This window comes from Leopardus geoffroyi, chromosome B2, assembly GCF_018350155.1.
Source record: "Leopardus geoffroyi isolate Oge1 chromosome B2, O.geoffroyi_Oge1_pat1.0, whole genome shotgun sequence".
Lineage (NCBI taxonomy): Eukaryota > Metazoa > Chordata > Mammalia > Carnivora > Felidae > Leopardus > Leopardus geoffroyi.
The window spans coordinates 135,334,615-135,350,256 of record NC_059332.1 but is presented as its reverse complement, the minus strand read 5'-3'; the positions used below and the strand labels follow the sequence as shown (position 1 = coordinate 135,350,256).

General features: G+C 49.8%; 1 protein-coding gene across 1 annotated transcript; it reads left to right on the top strand.

Annotated features, from left to right (window-relative positions):
- The first annotated feature begins 2,245 nt into the window (after nt 1-2,245).
- LOC123609159 (UL16-binding protein 1-like) lies at nt 2,246-13,982 on the top strand. Its single transcript, XM_045500005.1, has 5 exons — nt 2,246-2,452; nt 9,781-10,044; nt 10,281-10,553; nt 11,272-11,382; nt 13,063-13,982. Exons 1-5 carry the CDS (start codon nt 2,332-2,334, stop codon nt 13,068-13,070), a joined length of 777 nt encoding a protein of 258 aa, XP_045355961.1. The 5' UTR covers nt 2,246-2,331; the 3' UTR covers nt 13,071-13,982.
- Nucleotides 13,983-15,642: the final 1,660 nt, after the last annotated feature.

Below are 15,642 nucleotides of genomic sequence, written 5' to 3'. Positions count from 1 at the left end.
AAGGGGTATGATCTCTCAAGTGTGGGAGAAAAGGGGCTTTGGGCCTAGGATTTTATATCCCGTCAAGTTCTCACTCAGGTAGGAGAGTCTATGTATTAGTTTTTTACTGCAGCCATAACACATCACCGCAAACTAGCTGCTTAAATCAACACGTGTTTCTTATCACACACCTAAGTACGTGCGATGTCTCAACTGGCTCAGTTTCTCCGCTCTGGGCTTCACAAAGCCGCGATCAAGGCATCGGCCAGCTGGGCTCTTAGCCAGAGACACTAGGAGGAATCTGCTTATTCAGATTGCTGACAAAATCCAATTTCTTGAGTCTCTGGACTGAGAGTCCCTCTTCTTTGCTGGCTGCCAGCTGGAGGCCCTCCTTAACCCCTGTAGGGCCTCTGCCTTGCATATGGCTCCCTTACCTAGGAGCCGGCCACAGGGCACCAAATCTCTCCACTACTTCTCTGCCACATCTCTCTTGCCTTCAGTCTCAGAAAGTCCTTCATTTTGAAGGGCTCATGTGATTAACTGGGCCCACTCAGATGACCTAGAATAATCTCCCTATCTTAAGGTCAAGGGAGTAGTCACTTTACTTACATCCGCCAGGCCCCTGCATAACAGTACCTAAATTAACATTTAATTGAGAACCAAGGAACATAAAAGTTGGGGGAAATCTTCAGAATTCTGACTACCACGGTGTATTAAAAATAGTTTTGAACAGGCAAGCCCGGGGGCTCAGTCAGTTAAGCAGCCGACTTCGGCCCAGGTCATCTTGCAGTCTCTGAGTTGGAGCCCCATGTCTGGCTCTGTGCCAACAGCTCAGAGCCTGAAGCCTGCTTCGGATTCTGTGTCTCCCCCTCTCTCTGCCCCTCCCCCACTTGTGCTCTAGCTCTCTCTCTCTCTCTCTCTCTCTCTCAAAAGTAATAAACATTTAAAAATTAAAAAAAAAAAAAAAGGCTTAAACATACAAAGCCTAAGAAATATTTTTCCCGGAAAGATCCAACTTGAAAATATCTTTTGGATAAAGTATTCCAATAGTAAGATACATCCAGTAAGTAAGTTACATCCAGGAGATGTAACAAGAGAAATAAGGAGAATGAGTAACCAATTTTACTGAAATTTTAATTTGTTAAAGATGGTTAAAATTTTGTTTAAAAAACAACTTTTAAGTGTTAATTTGTTAAAGATTACTGTTGCCTTAAAAAAGGGCGGGAAGGGTGAGGGAAATTTATATCACAGAGAAGAAAAAGTATAGCAACAACTCAGAAAGGAAAATCTGGGTAATATCAGGGAAATGGGATGGGAGGAAAAACACACAAGAGATGTGAAAACATGCTAAATATTTTGTTTTTTGGGATGAACGAAAGCAATGATAAATAAATAAATGTAAATAAACATTAGTATGGATCAAAGGTTAAAGGTAATGATTCTAAGAAAAATAGAATGTATAATGTTCAAACTAGCAGAAGAAAACTCAGGACAGTAAAAAGAATGCAGATATGGAGAGGGAATTTTTTAAAGCATAATAAATGAAAAATATGATGGCTGAGATAACTCCTACTGTATTAGTAACCACAATAAAAGGTAAACTATTAAACTCTCCAATTAGAAATTCTCAGGTAAGATTTAGAAAAGAATCCAATGCATATACATTGTCTTCGCGCCTGGGTGGCTCAGTCGGTTAAGCGTCCAACTTCGGCTCAGGTCACTATCTCACAGTTCCTGGGTTCGAGCCCCGCGTCGGGCTCTGTGCTGACAGTTCAGAGCCTGGAGCCTGCTTCACATTCTGTGAAGCCCCTTCTCTCTCTGCCCCTTCCCTGCTCATGCTGTGTCTCCCTCTGCCTCAAAAATAAATAAACATTAAGAAAAAAAAAAGACACCCTTAAAATGAAAAAGATTAAAAATAGTAAAATGAAAAAGATTAAAAATAAAAGGTCTGATCTGCTTGCAGGCTAGGTCCGTTGCAGAGCCAACATTAAAAGGTGAGAGGCTTACAACTGAATGTAAACTAACGATAAGGAAGATGGTAAATTTTACTTGGTTTGATCACATTTAACATTTTTTGAATTATTTTTTTTAATGCCATTTGTATTCCTCACGCCGTAGGTCCAATGTGGATCAGCAAGAAGATTCTGCTCATTAAATAGAACAGCATTGAGAATCTGCAAACTTCCAAGAATCCTTGCCCAATTTTTCCGGACGCGTGCGCGCACAGAGGTCCAGCCCAGCCAGGCGAGGGAGGGAGCGTGGGGCGGGGCGGTAACTCAGCTCTCCCTGCGCTCCCGCCCCGTGCACACGCTGCTCCGCGGCACTTGGCTCGTCCCGGGGCTCCGGGTCGAGATGGCGCTCATTGTGGCCACCAACTTCGGACTTGGCCTCCTGGTCCTGTTTGTGCTGTTCGGCTGCACCTGCGGGGCGCGAGGCGGAGGTGAGTTCCTGGGCGCGGCGCGCGAGAAGACAGGTGAGTCCGGCCAGAGCTTTGGGACACTGGTCGCGGGGTAGCGCCGCCGCGCCGCCCTCTCAAGTCCCCGCCGCGGCCTCCTTTTCGGCTCGGCGGAGTCCGCGGGGCGGGTCACATCCTCCGCGACGGAAGGAGGCGACTTGGGCAACTAAGTGCTGCCTGACGCTGGGGGCGAGGAGCACAGGCTAGGAAGCGGGGCCGCGGCGGGAGGTCTGCGGGCGTGCCACCGGGCGCCGGCCGCTTGGGGAGCCTGAGCCCGAGCCCCTGCGTCCCAGGACTCGGGCCGCACGGACGCGATCCCACAGGGCCTGGACCCCAGAAATCCCCGACTCTGGCCGCTCACACAACTCTTACCTCATGGGTTACCGTCCCCACTGCTGTCCTCCCTTGGACTACCCAGCACACGGGGCCAGTAATTCAAGGCACACGCAGCGCCACCGCCCTAATTCGCCAGCCACATCTCAGTTCAGAGTCGGAAACCCCCCGGCAACCAGGCCCTGGACCACCTGCAGCCTCTTACTCCGTGTGACTTTCCCTGCTGCAAGTGGCATTGCCTCGCTTGGACACTGTAAGGGTGGGGGGGGGGGGCGGGTGCGAGAACTCAGGAATCATGAGATCATGACCTGAGTCAGAAATCATGACGGAGATCAGGACCTGAGCTACCCAGGCGCCCTGGCTGGCAGTACTTTTCCACCAAGTTCCCTTTTCTCCATCTTCTTTTTTTTTCTCCATCTTCTTCTTTTAAAAAAAAAAAAAAATGTTTAATGTTTTATTTATTTTTGAGACAGAGAGACAGAGCATGAGCAGGGGAGGGGCAGAGAGAGGGGAGGGGCAGAGAGAGAGGGAGACATAGAATCCGAAGCAGGCTCCAGCCTCTGAGCTGTCTGCACAGAGCCCCGCGTCGGGCTGAACTCACGAACCGTGAGATCATGACCTGAGCCAAAGTCGGACGCTCAACCGACTGAGCCACCCAGGCGCCCCCGCTTTTCTCCATCTTCTGGTCCAGAGACGTCAGGGCAGAAGAGGCTGAGGAAGGCTGCTAAGCAGGTGACTGGCTCCGCACACCCATATTAGGGCAAGCTGCACTCATCCCAGCCTCAGAGCACGTAAGAAGTCGGGACTTCTTTTTTTTTTTTTTTTTTTTTTTTTTTTTTCCCAACGTTTATTTATTTTTGGGACAGAGAGAGACAGAGCATGAACGGGATGAACGGGGGAGGGGCAGAGAGAGAGGGAGGCACAGAATCGGAAGCGGGCTCCAGGCTCTGAGCCATCAGCCCAGAGCCCGACGCGGGGCTCAAACTCTCGGACCGCGAGATCGCGACCTGGCTGAAGTCGGACGCTTAACCTACTGCGCCACCCGGGCGCCCCAAGGGACTTCTTAATTAAGAACGCCGGTTCCCTCCAGCTCGGAGCTGGTAGAGGACTCCCATCCGCCCTACTGTGCTCTTCACGCCGCCCCGCCGCTGCCGACCATGGCTCGGCCTGGGGGCACCACCCTCCGTCTTTGTCTCCTGCTCCGGTTTCTGCCAACAGACAGTGTTTCAGCGCCTCGCGGCTGTGAGTTCAGAGGTAGAACCTGGGCGGGGGGCAGTGCGGCGGTCGGGAGGAGCATTAAGACTTGGAAGGAGTTGAGGTGTGCCCCGAGGGGTTCCGGAGCCTTCTGGCCGGGTGGCGTTGCGTCCCCCTCCTCAATTATTCCCCGGCCGGCTTGTTCCGCGTCCGCGGCGTCTGCGGGTCGTGGGTTCCCGGGACCCGGAGAGGTAACTGTGACAGGGCCGTTTCCTCCGAAAGCGCTGCTGCGGCCGGGTGGACCCGGTGGTGGCGGGAAAGCAGAGCCGGAGCAGGGGGAGGGAAAGACGGCCTCCTCGCGGAGCCTAAGCCTGAGTCTCAGCCCCTGAGCCCCGGGCTTTGGGCAGGACGGAGGGCGATCCCTCAGCGAAGGAACTGCCAGATACACCTGCCCCGCGACGCGGCTCACACAACTCTGCCCGCACGAGTCTCCATTCCCGTTACCGGAGCACTTGGACTTCTCAGTTCACCCCCCCCCCCCCCCCCCCGCGTCCGGCTCCAGAAGCTCTTCCACCAGCCACGTCCCAGCACCTCCCAGCTCAGAGTGGGCAGGTCTGATATCCTATGGCCAGAAACCTCCTGGCTACCAGACCCTTGGACCTCACCGGCAGCCTCTTACTCCGTGTGACTTTCCCTGCTGCAAGTGGCATTGCCTGGCTCCAACACAGTAAAGGTCTCTTCCCGATATTCCAATGGGGATGTCACAAAGTGCACAGAGCACCTTTTCCTAACACAATACCTCTGCGTCACACCTTCTACAGGGTCCTGTGGCCGAGGAAGCAGGTTCAGCCACACTCATTCATCCAGGGATTGTTATGGCCGCTTCCCTGCTACAAGAGCACTGTCGGTTAGTTACAGCAGAGACCTGGGAAATATTTAATAGATGCAGAAAATCTTTGCACCAGGCTGGCATTTAAGTGAAAATACAAGAGGGCTCCTTCATACCCTTGCATTCAGAGAGGTTTTGATGTTGGTACTCATGTCTCTCACTGCATCCAGGATAAGTACTTTTTAAACATTCTCTTTGGAGAGAAGAGAAGACCGTGTAAGAGTACTGTACTTGAATTTCCTTGCAGCCTAGCCCCCAAGCCACAAGTCATTCAACTGCAAAGATTTTTCACTCCTGGGACAAAGGTGGGGGATGTGAAAGGACCACATGGTGATGTGGGTACCTGAGCCAAATGATGTCGCTGTGAACAGGGGCTGGGAGAGGTGTCTTTTCATTATCTGGGGCACCCCCTGCCCTGCCCCAGTTCAATAACAGGGGCCCCTGAGGACGCTTTCGATCCCTGTGGATGGTGTCAACTCACACAGAAGGTTTACGCAGTGAAAATGTCCGGGTGGTCTCTGCTCCCCAGAGTACGCTCACCCCTGTAAATGACCACATGACTCTTTGGGGAAGGCCAGCAGGAAGCATTGCTCTTGCTGTTGACCTGAAGGGTCCCTCCTGATTGGAACCTGGCTTCTGCTTCTAGTAAAGAGTTGCAGTTCTGAGAGGCGGCTCCGTTCTGGAACCTGGGCAGAGGATCCAGACTCTCTGTGGGGTCACTGCTTTCAGCTTCCTCCTCATCCATCTTGGGGACTGGTCTTTGTTTTTATGGTTTAACTCCAGCAGTCTTCGGGTTGGCTGTCCAACGACTTTGCCTTTTCAGTCATGTGTTCTGTGAGCCAGAGGGATGGACAGCTTTCTGTGGCTCAGGCCGCTGGCTGCTTTCCAGCGTCTAGGATCATTCTAGGATCATTTCAATCGTTGCCGCCTCCCTGCTTCGGACACTTGAGCGCCTCTACCTCAAATCTATTGTATCAGGACTTCCCACCACCAATACCACTGGGAGCCTATTTCTGCAACACCGTCCCATTACCGCCAAGCTTCTGCCTTCAAAGATAGCCATCACTAAGCTTCTTTTGTTTTAATTTCTTGAGAGAGAGAGAGAGAGAGAGAGAGAGAGCACGCGCGCGCGCGAAGGGGCAAATGGGGGAGGGGCAGAGAGAGAAGAGAGACAGAGAAGGAGAGAGAAGGAATCCCATGCAGGCTCTGCACTGTCAGTGCAAAGCCCGATGCAGGGCTCGAGCCACAAACTGGGAGATCATGACCTGACCAAAGTTGCACACTTAACTGACGGAGCCACCCAGGCGCCCTGCCATTACTAAGCTTCTTCAGGATTTTGGTGCCTTCTCACCATGCATTGTTTTTTGGTTTCTGTTTTTTGAATTTTATTAAAATCCAAGCTAACATATGGCGTAATAATGGTTTCAGGAGTAGAATTTAGAGATTCATCAATTACATGTAACACCCATGCTTGTCCCAACAGGCGCCCTCCTTAATGCCCACCACCCATTCAGCCCATCCCCCCACCCATTACCCCTCCAGCAACCCTCAGTTTCTTCTCTGTATTTCAGAGTCTCTTAGGGTTTGCCTCCCTCTCTGTTTGTATCTTGTTTTTCGTTCCCTTCCCCTATGTCCCTCTGTTGTGTTTCCTAACGTTCCACATAGCGTGAAATCGTGATATTTCTTTCTCTGACTGACTTATTTTGCTTAGCATGATATGCTCTAGTTCCATCCACATGGCTGCAAATGGCAAGATTTCATTCCTTTTGATCACCAAGTAATATTCCATTGTGTATTTATACTAGATCTTCTTTATCCATTTGTCACTCGATGGACGTTTGGGCCCATTCCATAATTTGGCTATTGTGGATAGTGCTGCTAAAACACTGGGGTGCGTGTGCCCCTTAAAATCAGCATTTTGGTATCCTTTGGAGCCGTACCTAGTAGTGCAACTAAGGGGTCATAGGCTAGTTCTACTTTTAATTTTTTGAGGAACTTCCATATTGTTTTCCCTAGTGGCTGCACCAGTTTGCAGTCCCAGCAGCAGTGAAAAAGGCTTTACCTTCCTCCACATCCTTGCCAATAGCTGATGTTTCCCGAGTTGATGATTTTCGCCATTCTGACTGGTGTGAGGTGGTATCTCATTGTGGTTGTGACTTGTACTGCCCTGATGATGTGTGACGTTGAGCATCTTTTCGTGTGCCTGTTGGCCATCTGGATGACTTCTTTGGAAAAGTGTCTGTTCGTGTCTTTTACCTCTTTCTTCACTGGATTATTTGTTTTTTGGGTGTTGAGTTTGATGAGTTCTTGATGGATTTTGGATAGTAACCCTTTATCGGATATCTCATTTGCAAATATCTTCTCTCGTTCCGTCCATTGACTTTTAGTTTTGTTGAATGTGCGGAAGGAACCAGACCTCATCTTGATGAGGTCCCAACAGTTCGTGTTTGCTTTTGTGTTCCTTGCCTCCAGAGACATGTCAGGTAAGAGGTTTTTGCAGCCGAGGTCAGAGAGATTGTAGCCTGTTTTCTCCTCTAGGATTTGGATGGTTTCCTGTCCCACATTTAGGTGTTTTTTTACTCCATTTTGAGTTTATTTTGTGTATGGTGTAAGAAAGTGGCCCAGGTTCGTTCTTCTGCACGGGCTGTCCAGTTTTCCTAACACCATTTGCTGAAGAGACTTAATTCCCACTGGATAGTCTTCCCTGCTTTGTCAAAGATTAGTTGGCCATATGTTTGTGAGTCTATTTCTGGGTTTTCTGTTCCGTTCCTTTGATCTATGTGTCTGTTTTTGTGCCCGTACCATACTGTCTTGATGATTACAGCTTTGTAATACAGCTTAGAGTCTGGAATTATGATGCCTCCAGCTTTGGTGTTCCCTTTCACCAGTACTTTGGATATTCGGGTCATTTCTGGTTCCCTGCAAATTTCGGAATTGTCTGTTCTAGCTCTGTGAAGAATGCTGGTGTCCGTTTGATAGGGATTGCATTGAATATGCAGATGGCTTTGGGTAGTATTGACATTATAACAATATTTCCTCTTTCAATCCACGAGCATGGGATGTTTTTCTACTTCTTTGTCCTCTTGAATTTCTTTCCGAGATTTCTGTACTTTGCAGCGTATAGATCTTTCACCTCTTTGGTGAATTCATTCCTAGGTATTTTATGGTTTTCAGTACCATGGGGTTGATTCCTTGATTTCTCTTTCTGTTGCTTCATTATTGGTGTAGACAAATGCCACAGATTTCTGTACATTGACTTATATCCTGCAACTTTGCTGAATTCATGTATCAGTCGTAGGAGGTTTTTGGTGGAGTCTTTTGGGTTTTCCACATAGAGTATCATGTCATCTAGGAAGCATGAAAGTTTGACTTCTTCTTGCTGATTTGAATGCCTTTTATTTCTTTTTGTTGTCTGACTGTTGAGGCTAGGACTTCCAACGCTATGTTGAACAACGGTGCTGACAGCAGGCATCCCTGTCATGTTCCTGACCTTAGGGGAAAGTTCTCAGTTTTTCCCCCTTGAGGATGATATTAGCGGTGGGTGTTTCCTACCTGGCCTTTGTGATCTTGGGGTATGTTCCTTCTATCCGTCCTGTCTTGTGGGTTTTGATCAAGAAGGATACGGTATCTTGTCAAATGCTTTTTCTGTATCTGTTGAGAGGATCGTGTTCTTGTTCTTTCTTTTATTCATGTGAGGCATCATGTTGATTGATTTGTGGATATTGAAGCGGCCTTGCATCCCAGGAATAAATTCCACTTGATCGTGGTGAGTACTTCTTTTAATGGATTGTTGGGTTGGGCTGGCTAGTCACTTGTTGAGAATTTTTGCATCCATGTTCGTCGGGGAAACGGCTCTCTAGTTCTCCTTCTCAGTGGGACCATGCATTTTTTGTGAGTTTCATTGAGAGTCCTCCAGACCGCTCCGTGAGCATAGTTGATGGGCATATTTTTGGTTTTGTTTTGGCATTTCTTACTACATTTGTTCTGTCATATGCACTTCTCCGGGCCTTTTTAATCCCTTACCACTATCTGTCATGGAATTGCTGATATTCTAGTCTGTGCCGTGTGGATCATCCTTTTTTCCAAGCCTCCAAGGCCCGTCCTAATGGTAGATTATCACCATGACCAGGCCTGTGCTAAATGCTGGGACCCAGGATTGCAAATCTCTCTTCTCTGACTTTGGATTCTATCCTCACCCTGCCCCGCCCTGACTCAGCTCCTCAGGAGTAGGCCCCCTCACGGTCTCCCATCTTATTAAAACATGTTTTTTAATGTTTGTTTTTATGTAATAATTTAATGTTATAATAATTTTATTTAATAATAATTTATTTAATAATTTAATGTTTAATGTTTGTTTATTTTTGAGAGAGAGAGAGAGAGAGAGGGACAGAGCATGAGTGGAGGAGGGGCAGAGAGAGGGAGACACAGAATCCGAAGCAGGCTCCAGGCTCTGGGCTGTCAGCACAGAGCCCGACGCGGGGCTCGAACTCACGAGCCGTGAGATCGTGACCTGAGCTGAAGTCGGACGCTCCGCTGACTGAGCCACCCCGGCGCCCCTCATCTCCTTCGAGACACTGGGATAGATCCTGACCATCAGCCGGCATGTAGACCTCTTCTTCCCATGGCCAGCGTAGCACGTCCTGAATTGATTACAGACTGAGTGATGCTGGATATCAGCCTGGTGGACACAGGGAACATATCCATGGCTGTATGGTTTCTGGTCAGGCAGAGGAATCCCGATCCTTGGTCCTTTTCCAAGAAGGGAAGTGCACCAGCCTTCAATTGTTAGGGGGCGGGGGGCTGTGCAGGGGCCGCCTTTGCTGTGCTAGGCCAGCCCTGCAGAGATACAATGACTGTCACATGGATGGGAGAGGGACGCCTCTGGGTCTGTTCTTCCAACCCCAACCCTAACTTACGTTTTCATTTGCAGATGCTCTTTCTCCTGCCTTTGAATTCCCCATCACACCAAAGACCGATCCTGGACAACCATGGTGTGAGATTCGAGGCAAGGTCAATGGAAAGACGTTTCTGTATTATGCCTGTGGGAACAAGAAGGTCGAAGTCTTTGGTCCTCTGGGGAGGAATGTGAATGACATAATGTTTTGGGAGGCACAGACAGAAACTCTGAAAGACCTGGCAGAAGAGCTCAAGAAGAAACTACTTGACTGGAAAGCAACGGATTTTACACACAGTGGTAAGTCGGAAAGGCCCAGGGCAGAGGTAGAACCGTTTGTAGGGCCAGGGACCTATTGTGTTCATGTGCAACTTAGACATGGGTCCCACACAAGTGGCCCAGCAGCCAGGTCAGTCAAGAGGGACAGAAGAGGACCAAGAAGGGTGAAGGGGAGCCGAGGAGTGGACAGCGGGTGGGACAAGGGATCGGTCAAGACCAGAGGCTGACTTCATTCCCATGGTGGGGGTGGGGGACAGATTCTCTCTCCCTGCAGGGCAGGATGGTGTGTGTGCGTGGGGACCACGGACGCACCAGCGGATCCTGGGAGTTTGACATCAATGAACAGATATCCTACTTCTTTAACTCAGAGAGTGGAAATTGGACAGTTCGTCCTAGAGGCCAACAGATAGAGGCCTCGTGGGAGAATGACAGAGATTTGACCAATTCCCTCATGAAGATCTCAGTTGGACATTGTAACAAGTGGCTTGAGCGAATATTGGTGCACTGGGGTGAACTGTGGGAGACAACAGGTAACTCGGAAGACTGGATGAAGTTGTTCTCTTGAAATCGGGCCTACCTTCTCCACTGTAGTGCGCGTGTGTGTGTGTGTGTGTGTGTGTGTGAGAGAGAGAGAGAGAGAGAGAGACAGAAACAGAGACAGAGAAGGTGAGCCATCCCTGGTGAATTTCTTTAGGGGAGAGTAATGGCCGTAGATATGTTCTAGCGTCCTTCCTTTCCCTTCTCATCTCCTGAAATCTCTTCCTTGCTGCATGTCCTTTAGTTTTCTGGGATTTCTTGGATTCCCTCTTGGCCCCAAACATGAGGGTGTCAGTCTGATTCCAGAGACTCCTTCTCGCTCTTCCCTTTCCTGAGAATCCTCGATCTTCTCATCTCCACTTGTCTCTGGCCGGGGATCATTCCTGGCCACGTGCACTGTTAGCTCCAGAGAGGGGGTCAACTGTCACCACCCCCGTGCTCCGTGACCACCTCTTCTGCCACGGCAGGAGTGACCATTATGTTGGAACCCGTGCTTCCCCCTTTAGCTGTGCGAGGTCCTTCGGGACAGGTCCCGTGTCTTTCGTCGGTTCCCACCCCAGAACCAGTCACGGCAGCTGCCACAATGTAGAGTGACAGAAAGCATCTGCAGTGTGGGATCATCTGCGGCAGGAGGAGCGGAGGGGCTGTCTCTTCCGATTTAAGTCTGAAACAGGATTTGGGGTCTGAAACCCTCTTGTGTTTCCATTTCAGCCCCGCCAGGCACGCAGCAAGTCACGGCCCAGTCCGGGGCCACGGCCCTCAGACCCATCACCTGGATCCTCCCTGTGATTCTCAGCTGCTTAATCATAATTGGCATCCAAGGTAGAGTCTTCTAGAGTGACAGGTACTGAGAGCAGAGGGAGCGGGAAGGGAGGCGCAGATGGCCTGGTGTGAGGACAGGGACGGGTGACTCCCCCGCCCGACCCTGCCCACTCACTGAACCTTGTCATCACAGAAGTGAGACGAGGCGATGAGTTCCCCCGTCAGTTGTTAGCAAGAGCGTGGACAAGCTCAGCCCTGAGTTGTCATAAGGCCTCACTGTTAAGGCCGCTGGGAAAGGGGAGGGGCCCCCCAGTGCATAAGGCCTGCTGACGCTAAGGAGATCTAGCAAGGTCAGGCCTGACTCAGACCTGATTCTAGATCGAAGAGAGTCAATTTGGCCCAGTGCGGGTGGTGCGCGGGGAGAGGGACACACAGCTCGGGCAGTCCTCACATTGGAGCACGAGAGGCGTGGTGGCTCCACGTGGTGTCTCAGGGGAGGCGACTCCATCCAGGGGCCCACGAGGAGAGGCACCAGTGTCTGTTCCGGGGGAGGGAGTGGGAAGGCCGGGCAGAGGCAACTCGAAAGCCTGGAGTGGCGTGCTGTGTTCCCCCAGACAGTGGCTTGGGTCTTAGCATGTGAGGCAGAAAGCGAACAGTGGACACTGTGCGTGGCAAGATGTAGAAGCGTGGGAAATCCGGCTCAGGCTGCTGCAGGCACTGGCAGTTTGCTTCCTGCAGACCTCAGATCCGGAGCCACTGAGCACCCCTGCTTGGAGCAGAGCTGACCCGGGAGACGGGGGGACAGAGCTGGCCCGGGAGACGGGGGAGCAGAGCTGGCCCGGGAGACGGGGGGGCAGAGCTGACCCGGGAGACAGGGGAGCAGAGCTGACCCGGGAGACGGGGGAGCAGAGCTGACCCGGGAGTGGGGGGGCAGAGCTGGCCCGGGAGACGGGGGAACAGAGCTGACCCGGGAGACGGGGGACAGAGCTGACCCGGGAGACGGGGGAGCAGAGCTGACCCGGGAGACGGGGGACAGAGCTGACCCGGGAGACGGGGGAGCAGAGCTGACCCGGGAGACGGGGGAGCAGAGCTGACCCGGGAGATGGGGGAGCAGAGCTGGCCCGGGAGACGGGGGGACAGATCTGACCCGGGAGATGGGGGAGCAGAGCTGACCTGGGAGACGGGGGGGCAGAGCTGACCCGGGAGACGGGGGAGCAGAGCTGACCCGGGAGATGGGGGGCTGAGTTGCTGGGGGTGCTCACAGCTGAGCCAGACTAGGAATGGATGGGATGGGGGAAGGTACATCATGCTAAGGGCTCTGAGTGCTGCTAGCTGGGAGGCTGGGAGGGAAGGGAGAGGAAAGGATCTTTGCTTCAAAATTCCGCAAGGTTAGAGATATCAAGTGCAGGCCCCTGTCTGCTGTCAGATCCCTCACCAGGTCCTGTAGGACTGCCCATCAGAGGCAGAATTAGAACCTGAGTCAAGTGGGCAGAATGATTTGTTACTTCCTGAGCCCACACCCTTGGTAACAGCACCTGGGGATGACTCAGTGATTTGTTTCCAGAGGGAGGAGGTTTGTAAAGGCGGTTGGACCCAGGGCTGGGGAGATGGCTGGAGGGAAGTACATGTCCCTCAATGAGGGCTGGACTCTGGGTGCGGGGTAGGTGGGGAAGGGCAGCCCCAGGACAACTGGCCCAGGAATTTCTCAGCCACAAGACCAACACCTGTTCTTTTCTCAAGGCTGCTGATTATACCAGGAAGCCCCCGAGAGTGTCGTCCTGCTTAGCGATTCTGTTTTGCTAGGCTACCTTTGGATCACTTGCTGTTCGTTTTTAGACCAGACTTTAAGAATCCAGCGACGTCACCAACTTCCAGCTATTACAAAGCCATAATTATCAAGACAGTATGGTACTGGCACAAAAACAGACACTCAGATCAATGAAAGAGAATAGAAAACCCAGAAATGGACCCACAAACGTATGGCTAACTAATGAGCAGGAGAGAATATCCAACGGAATAAAGACAGTCTCTTTCCAGTGGTGCTAGTAACACTGGGCTGCAATGTGCAGAAAAACGAACCTGGACCACTTTCTCACACCAGACACAAAAATAAATTCAAAGTGGATGAAAGACCTCAATGTAAGACGGGAAGCCGTCAAAATCCTCGAGGAGAAAGCAGGCCAAAACCTCTTTGATCTTGGCCGCAGCAACTTCTTACTCAACACGTCTCCAGAGGCACGGGATACAAAAGTAAAACTGAACTTTTGGGGCCTCATCAAATAAAAATCTTCTGCACAGCGAAGGAAACAATCAGCAAAACTAAATGGCAGCCGGGGCACCTGGGTGGCTCAGTCGGTTGAGCGGCCGACTTCGGCTCAGGTCACGATCTCGTGGTCCGTGAGTTCGAGCCCCACGTCGGGCTCTGTGCTGACTGCTCAGAGCCTGGAGCTTGTTTCACATTCTGTGTCTCCCTCTCTCTCTGACCCTCCCCCGTTCATGCTCTGTCTCTCTCTGTCTCAAAAATAAATAAACGTTAAAAAAAATTTTTTTTAAACTAAATGGCAGCCAATGGAATGGGAGAAGATATTTGCAAATGACATATCACATAAAGGGTTAGTATCCAAAATCTATAAAGAATTTATCAAACTCAACACCCAAAACACAAATAATCCAGTGAGGAAATGGGCAAAAGGCATGAATAGACACTTCTCCAAAGAAGACATCCAGATGGCCAACTGACACATGAAAAAATGCTCAACATCACTCATCATCAGGGAAATACAAATCAAATCCACCATAAGATACCACCTGACACCTGTCAGAATGGCGAACATTAACAACTCAGGCAACGACAGATGTTGGTGAGGATGCAGAGAAAGAAGATCTCTTTTGCATTGTTGGTGGGAATGCAAGCTGGTGCAGCCACTCTGGAAAACAGTATGGAGGTTCCTCCAAAAACTAAAAATAGATATATATACCTATATATATCTATACACACACACACACACACACACACACAAACACACACACAATGCAGTATTAGCAATCGAAAAGAATGAAATCTTGCCATTTGCCACCACGTGGGTGGAACTAGAGGGTATTATGCTAAGTGAAATTAGAGAAAGACAAATATATGACTTTACTCATATGAGGACTTGAAGATACAAAACATATGAACACAAGGGAAGGGAAGCAAAAATAATATAAAAACAGCGATGGGAACAAAACATTAAGAGACTCTTGAACGTAGAGAACAAACAGAGGGTTACTGTGGGAGCTGTAGGAGGAGGGATAGGCTAAATGGCTAAGGGGCATTAATATGATAACGAACTTGAATGTAAATTTAAAAAAAAATGAAAAAAACAGAGGCGCCTGGGTGGCTCAGTCAGGTAAGCGGCTGACTTCAGCTCAGGTCATGATCTCACGGTCCGTGAGTTCGAGCCCCGCGTCGGGCTCTGTGCTGACTGCTCAGAGCCTGGAGCCTGTTTCGGATTCTGTGTCTCCCTCTCTCTCTGACCCTCCCCGCTCATGCTCTGTCTCTCTCTGTGTCAAAAATAAATAAACGTTTAAAAAAAAATGAAAAAAACAAAAGGAATCCAGAGAAATCAGACCACATGGTGCAGCACATGTAACATCCATGTCCATTCATGCATTTGGGGAATGCACTTTTATTTAGCACTTTTTCCTAGTATGTTATTTCATTTTCTTTTGATACTAAGTGATAGAATTATTTTATTTATTTCTTTTTAAATGTTTCTTTACTTGTGAGAGAGAGCTTGCACGGGGGAGGGACAGAGAGACAGAGGGAGAGAGAGGATCTGAGGCAGCCTCCACGCTGACAGCAGAGAGCCCGACGTGGGGCTGGAACTCACGAACCCTGAGATCATGACCTGAGCCAGAGTCGGACACTTAACCGACCGAACCACCCAGGCGCCGCAAAGTGATGGAATTCTTGCTCTGAAATGTTTAAATGCTTGACTAAGGAATCTCCACAAAGAGAACGTCTTCCATCTCGTCCTTTGGTTGTGGAATATCAGATTCTTCTATGCACTTTGGCCTTGTTCGTGCAGACACTTGTGCCAAAAAATATCATTTGAAGTTATGGAAACTCAGGGATTTTTTTCTGATAAATGACCTCATTGACGTCTAAAGAGAACAATATATATGTGATAGTTCTCTTCAGTAATTTCTATGTAAATATATTTAAATAAAATATCACTGTAATAAAAATGGTAGTTAACTCGGAATTTGTGTTTTATCCCATAAAGAACGCCTTGCTCTTCCTCACTTTGTGGGGTAAATATAACTGGTGATTCTGCT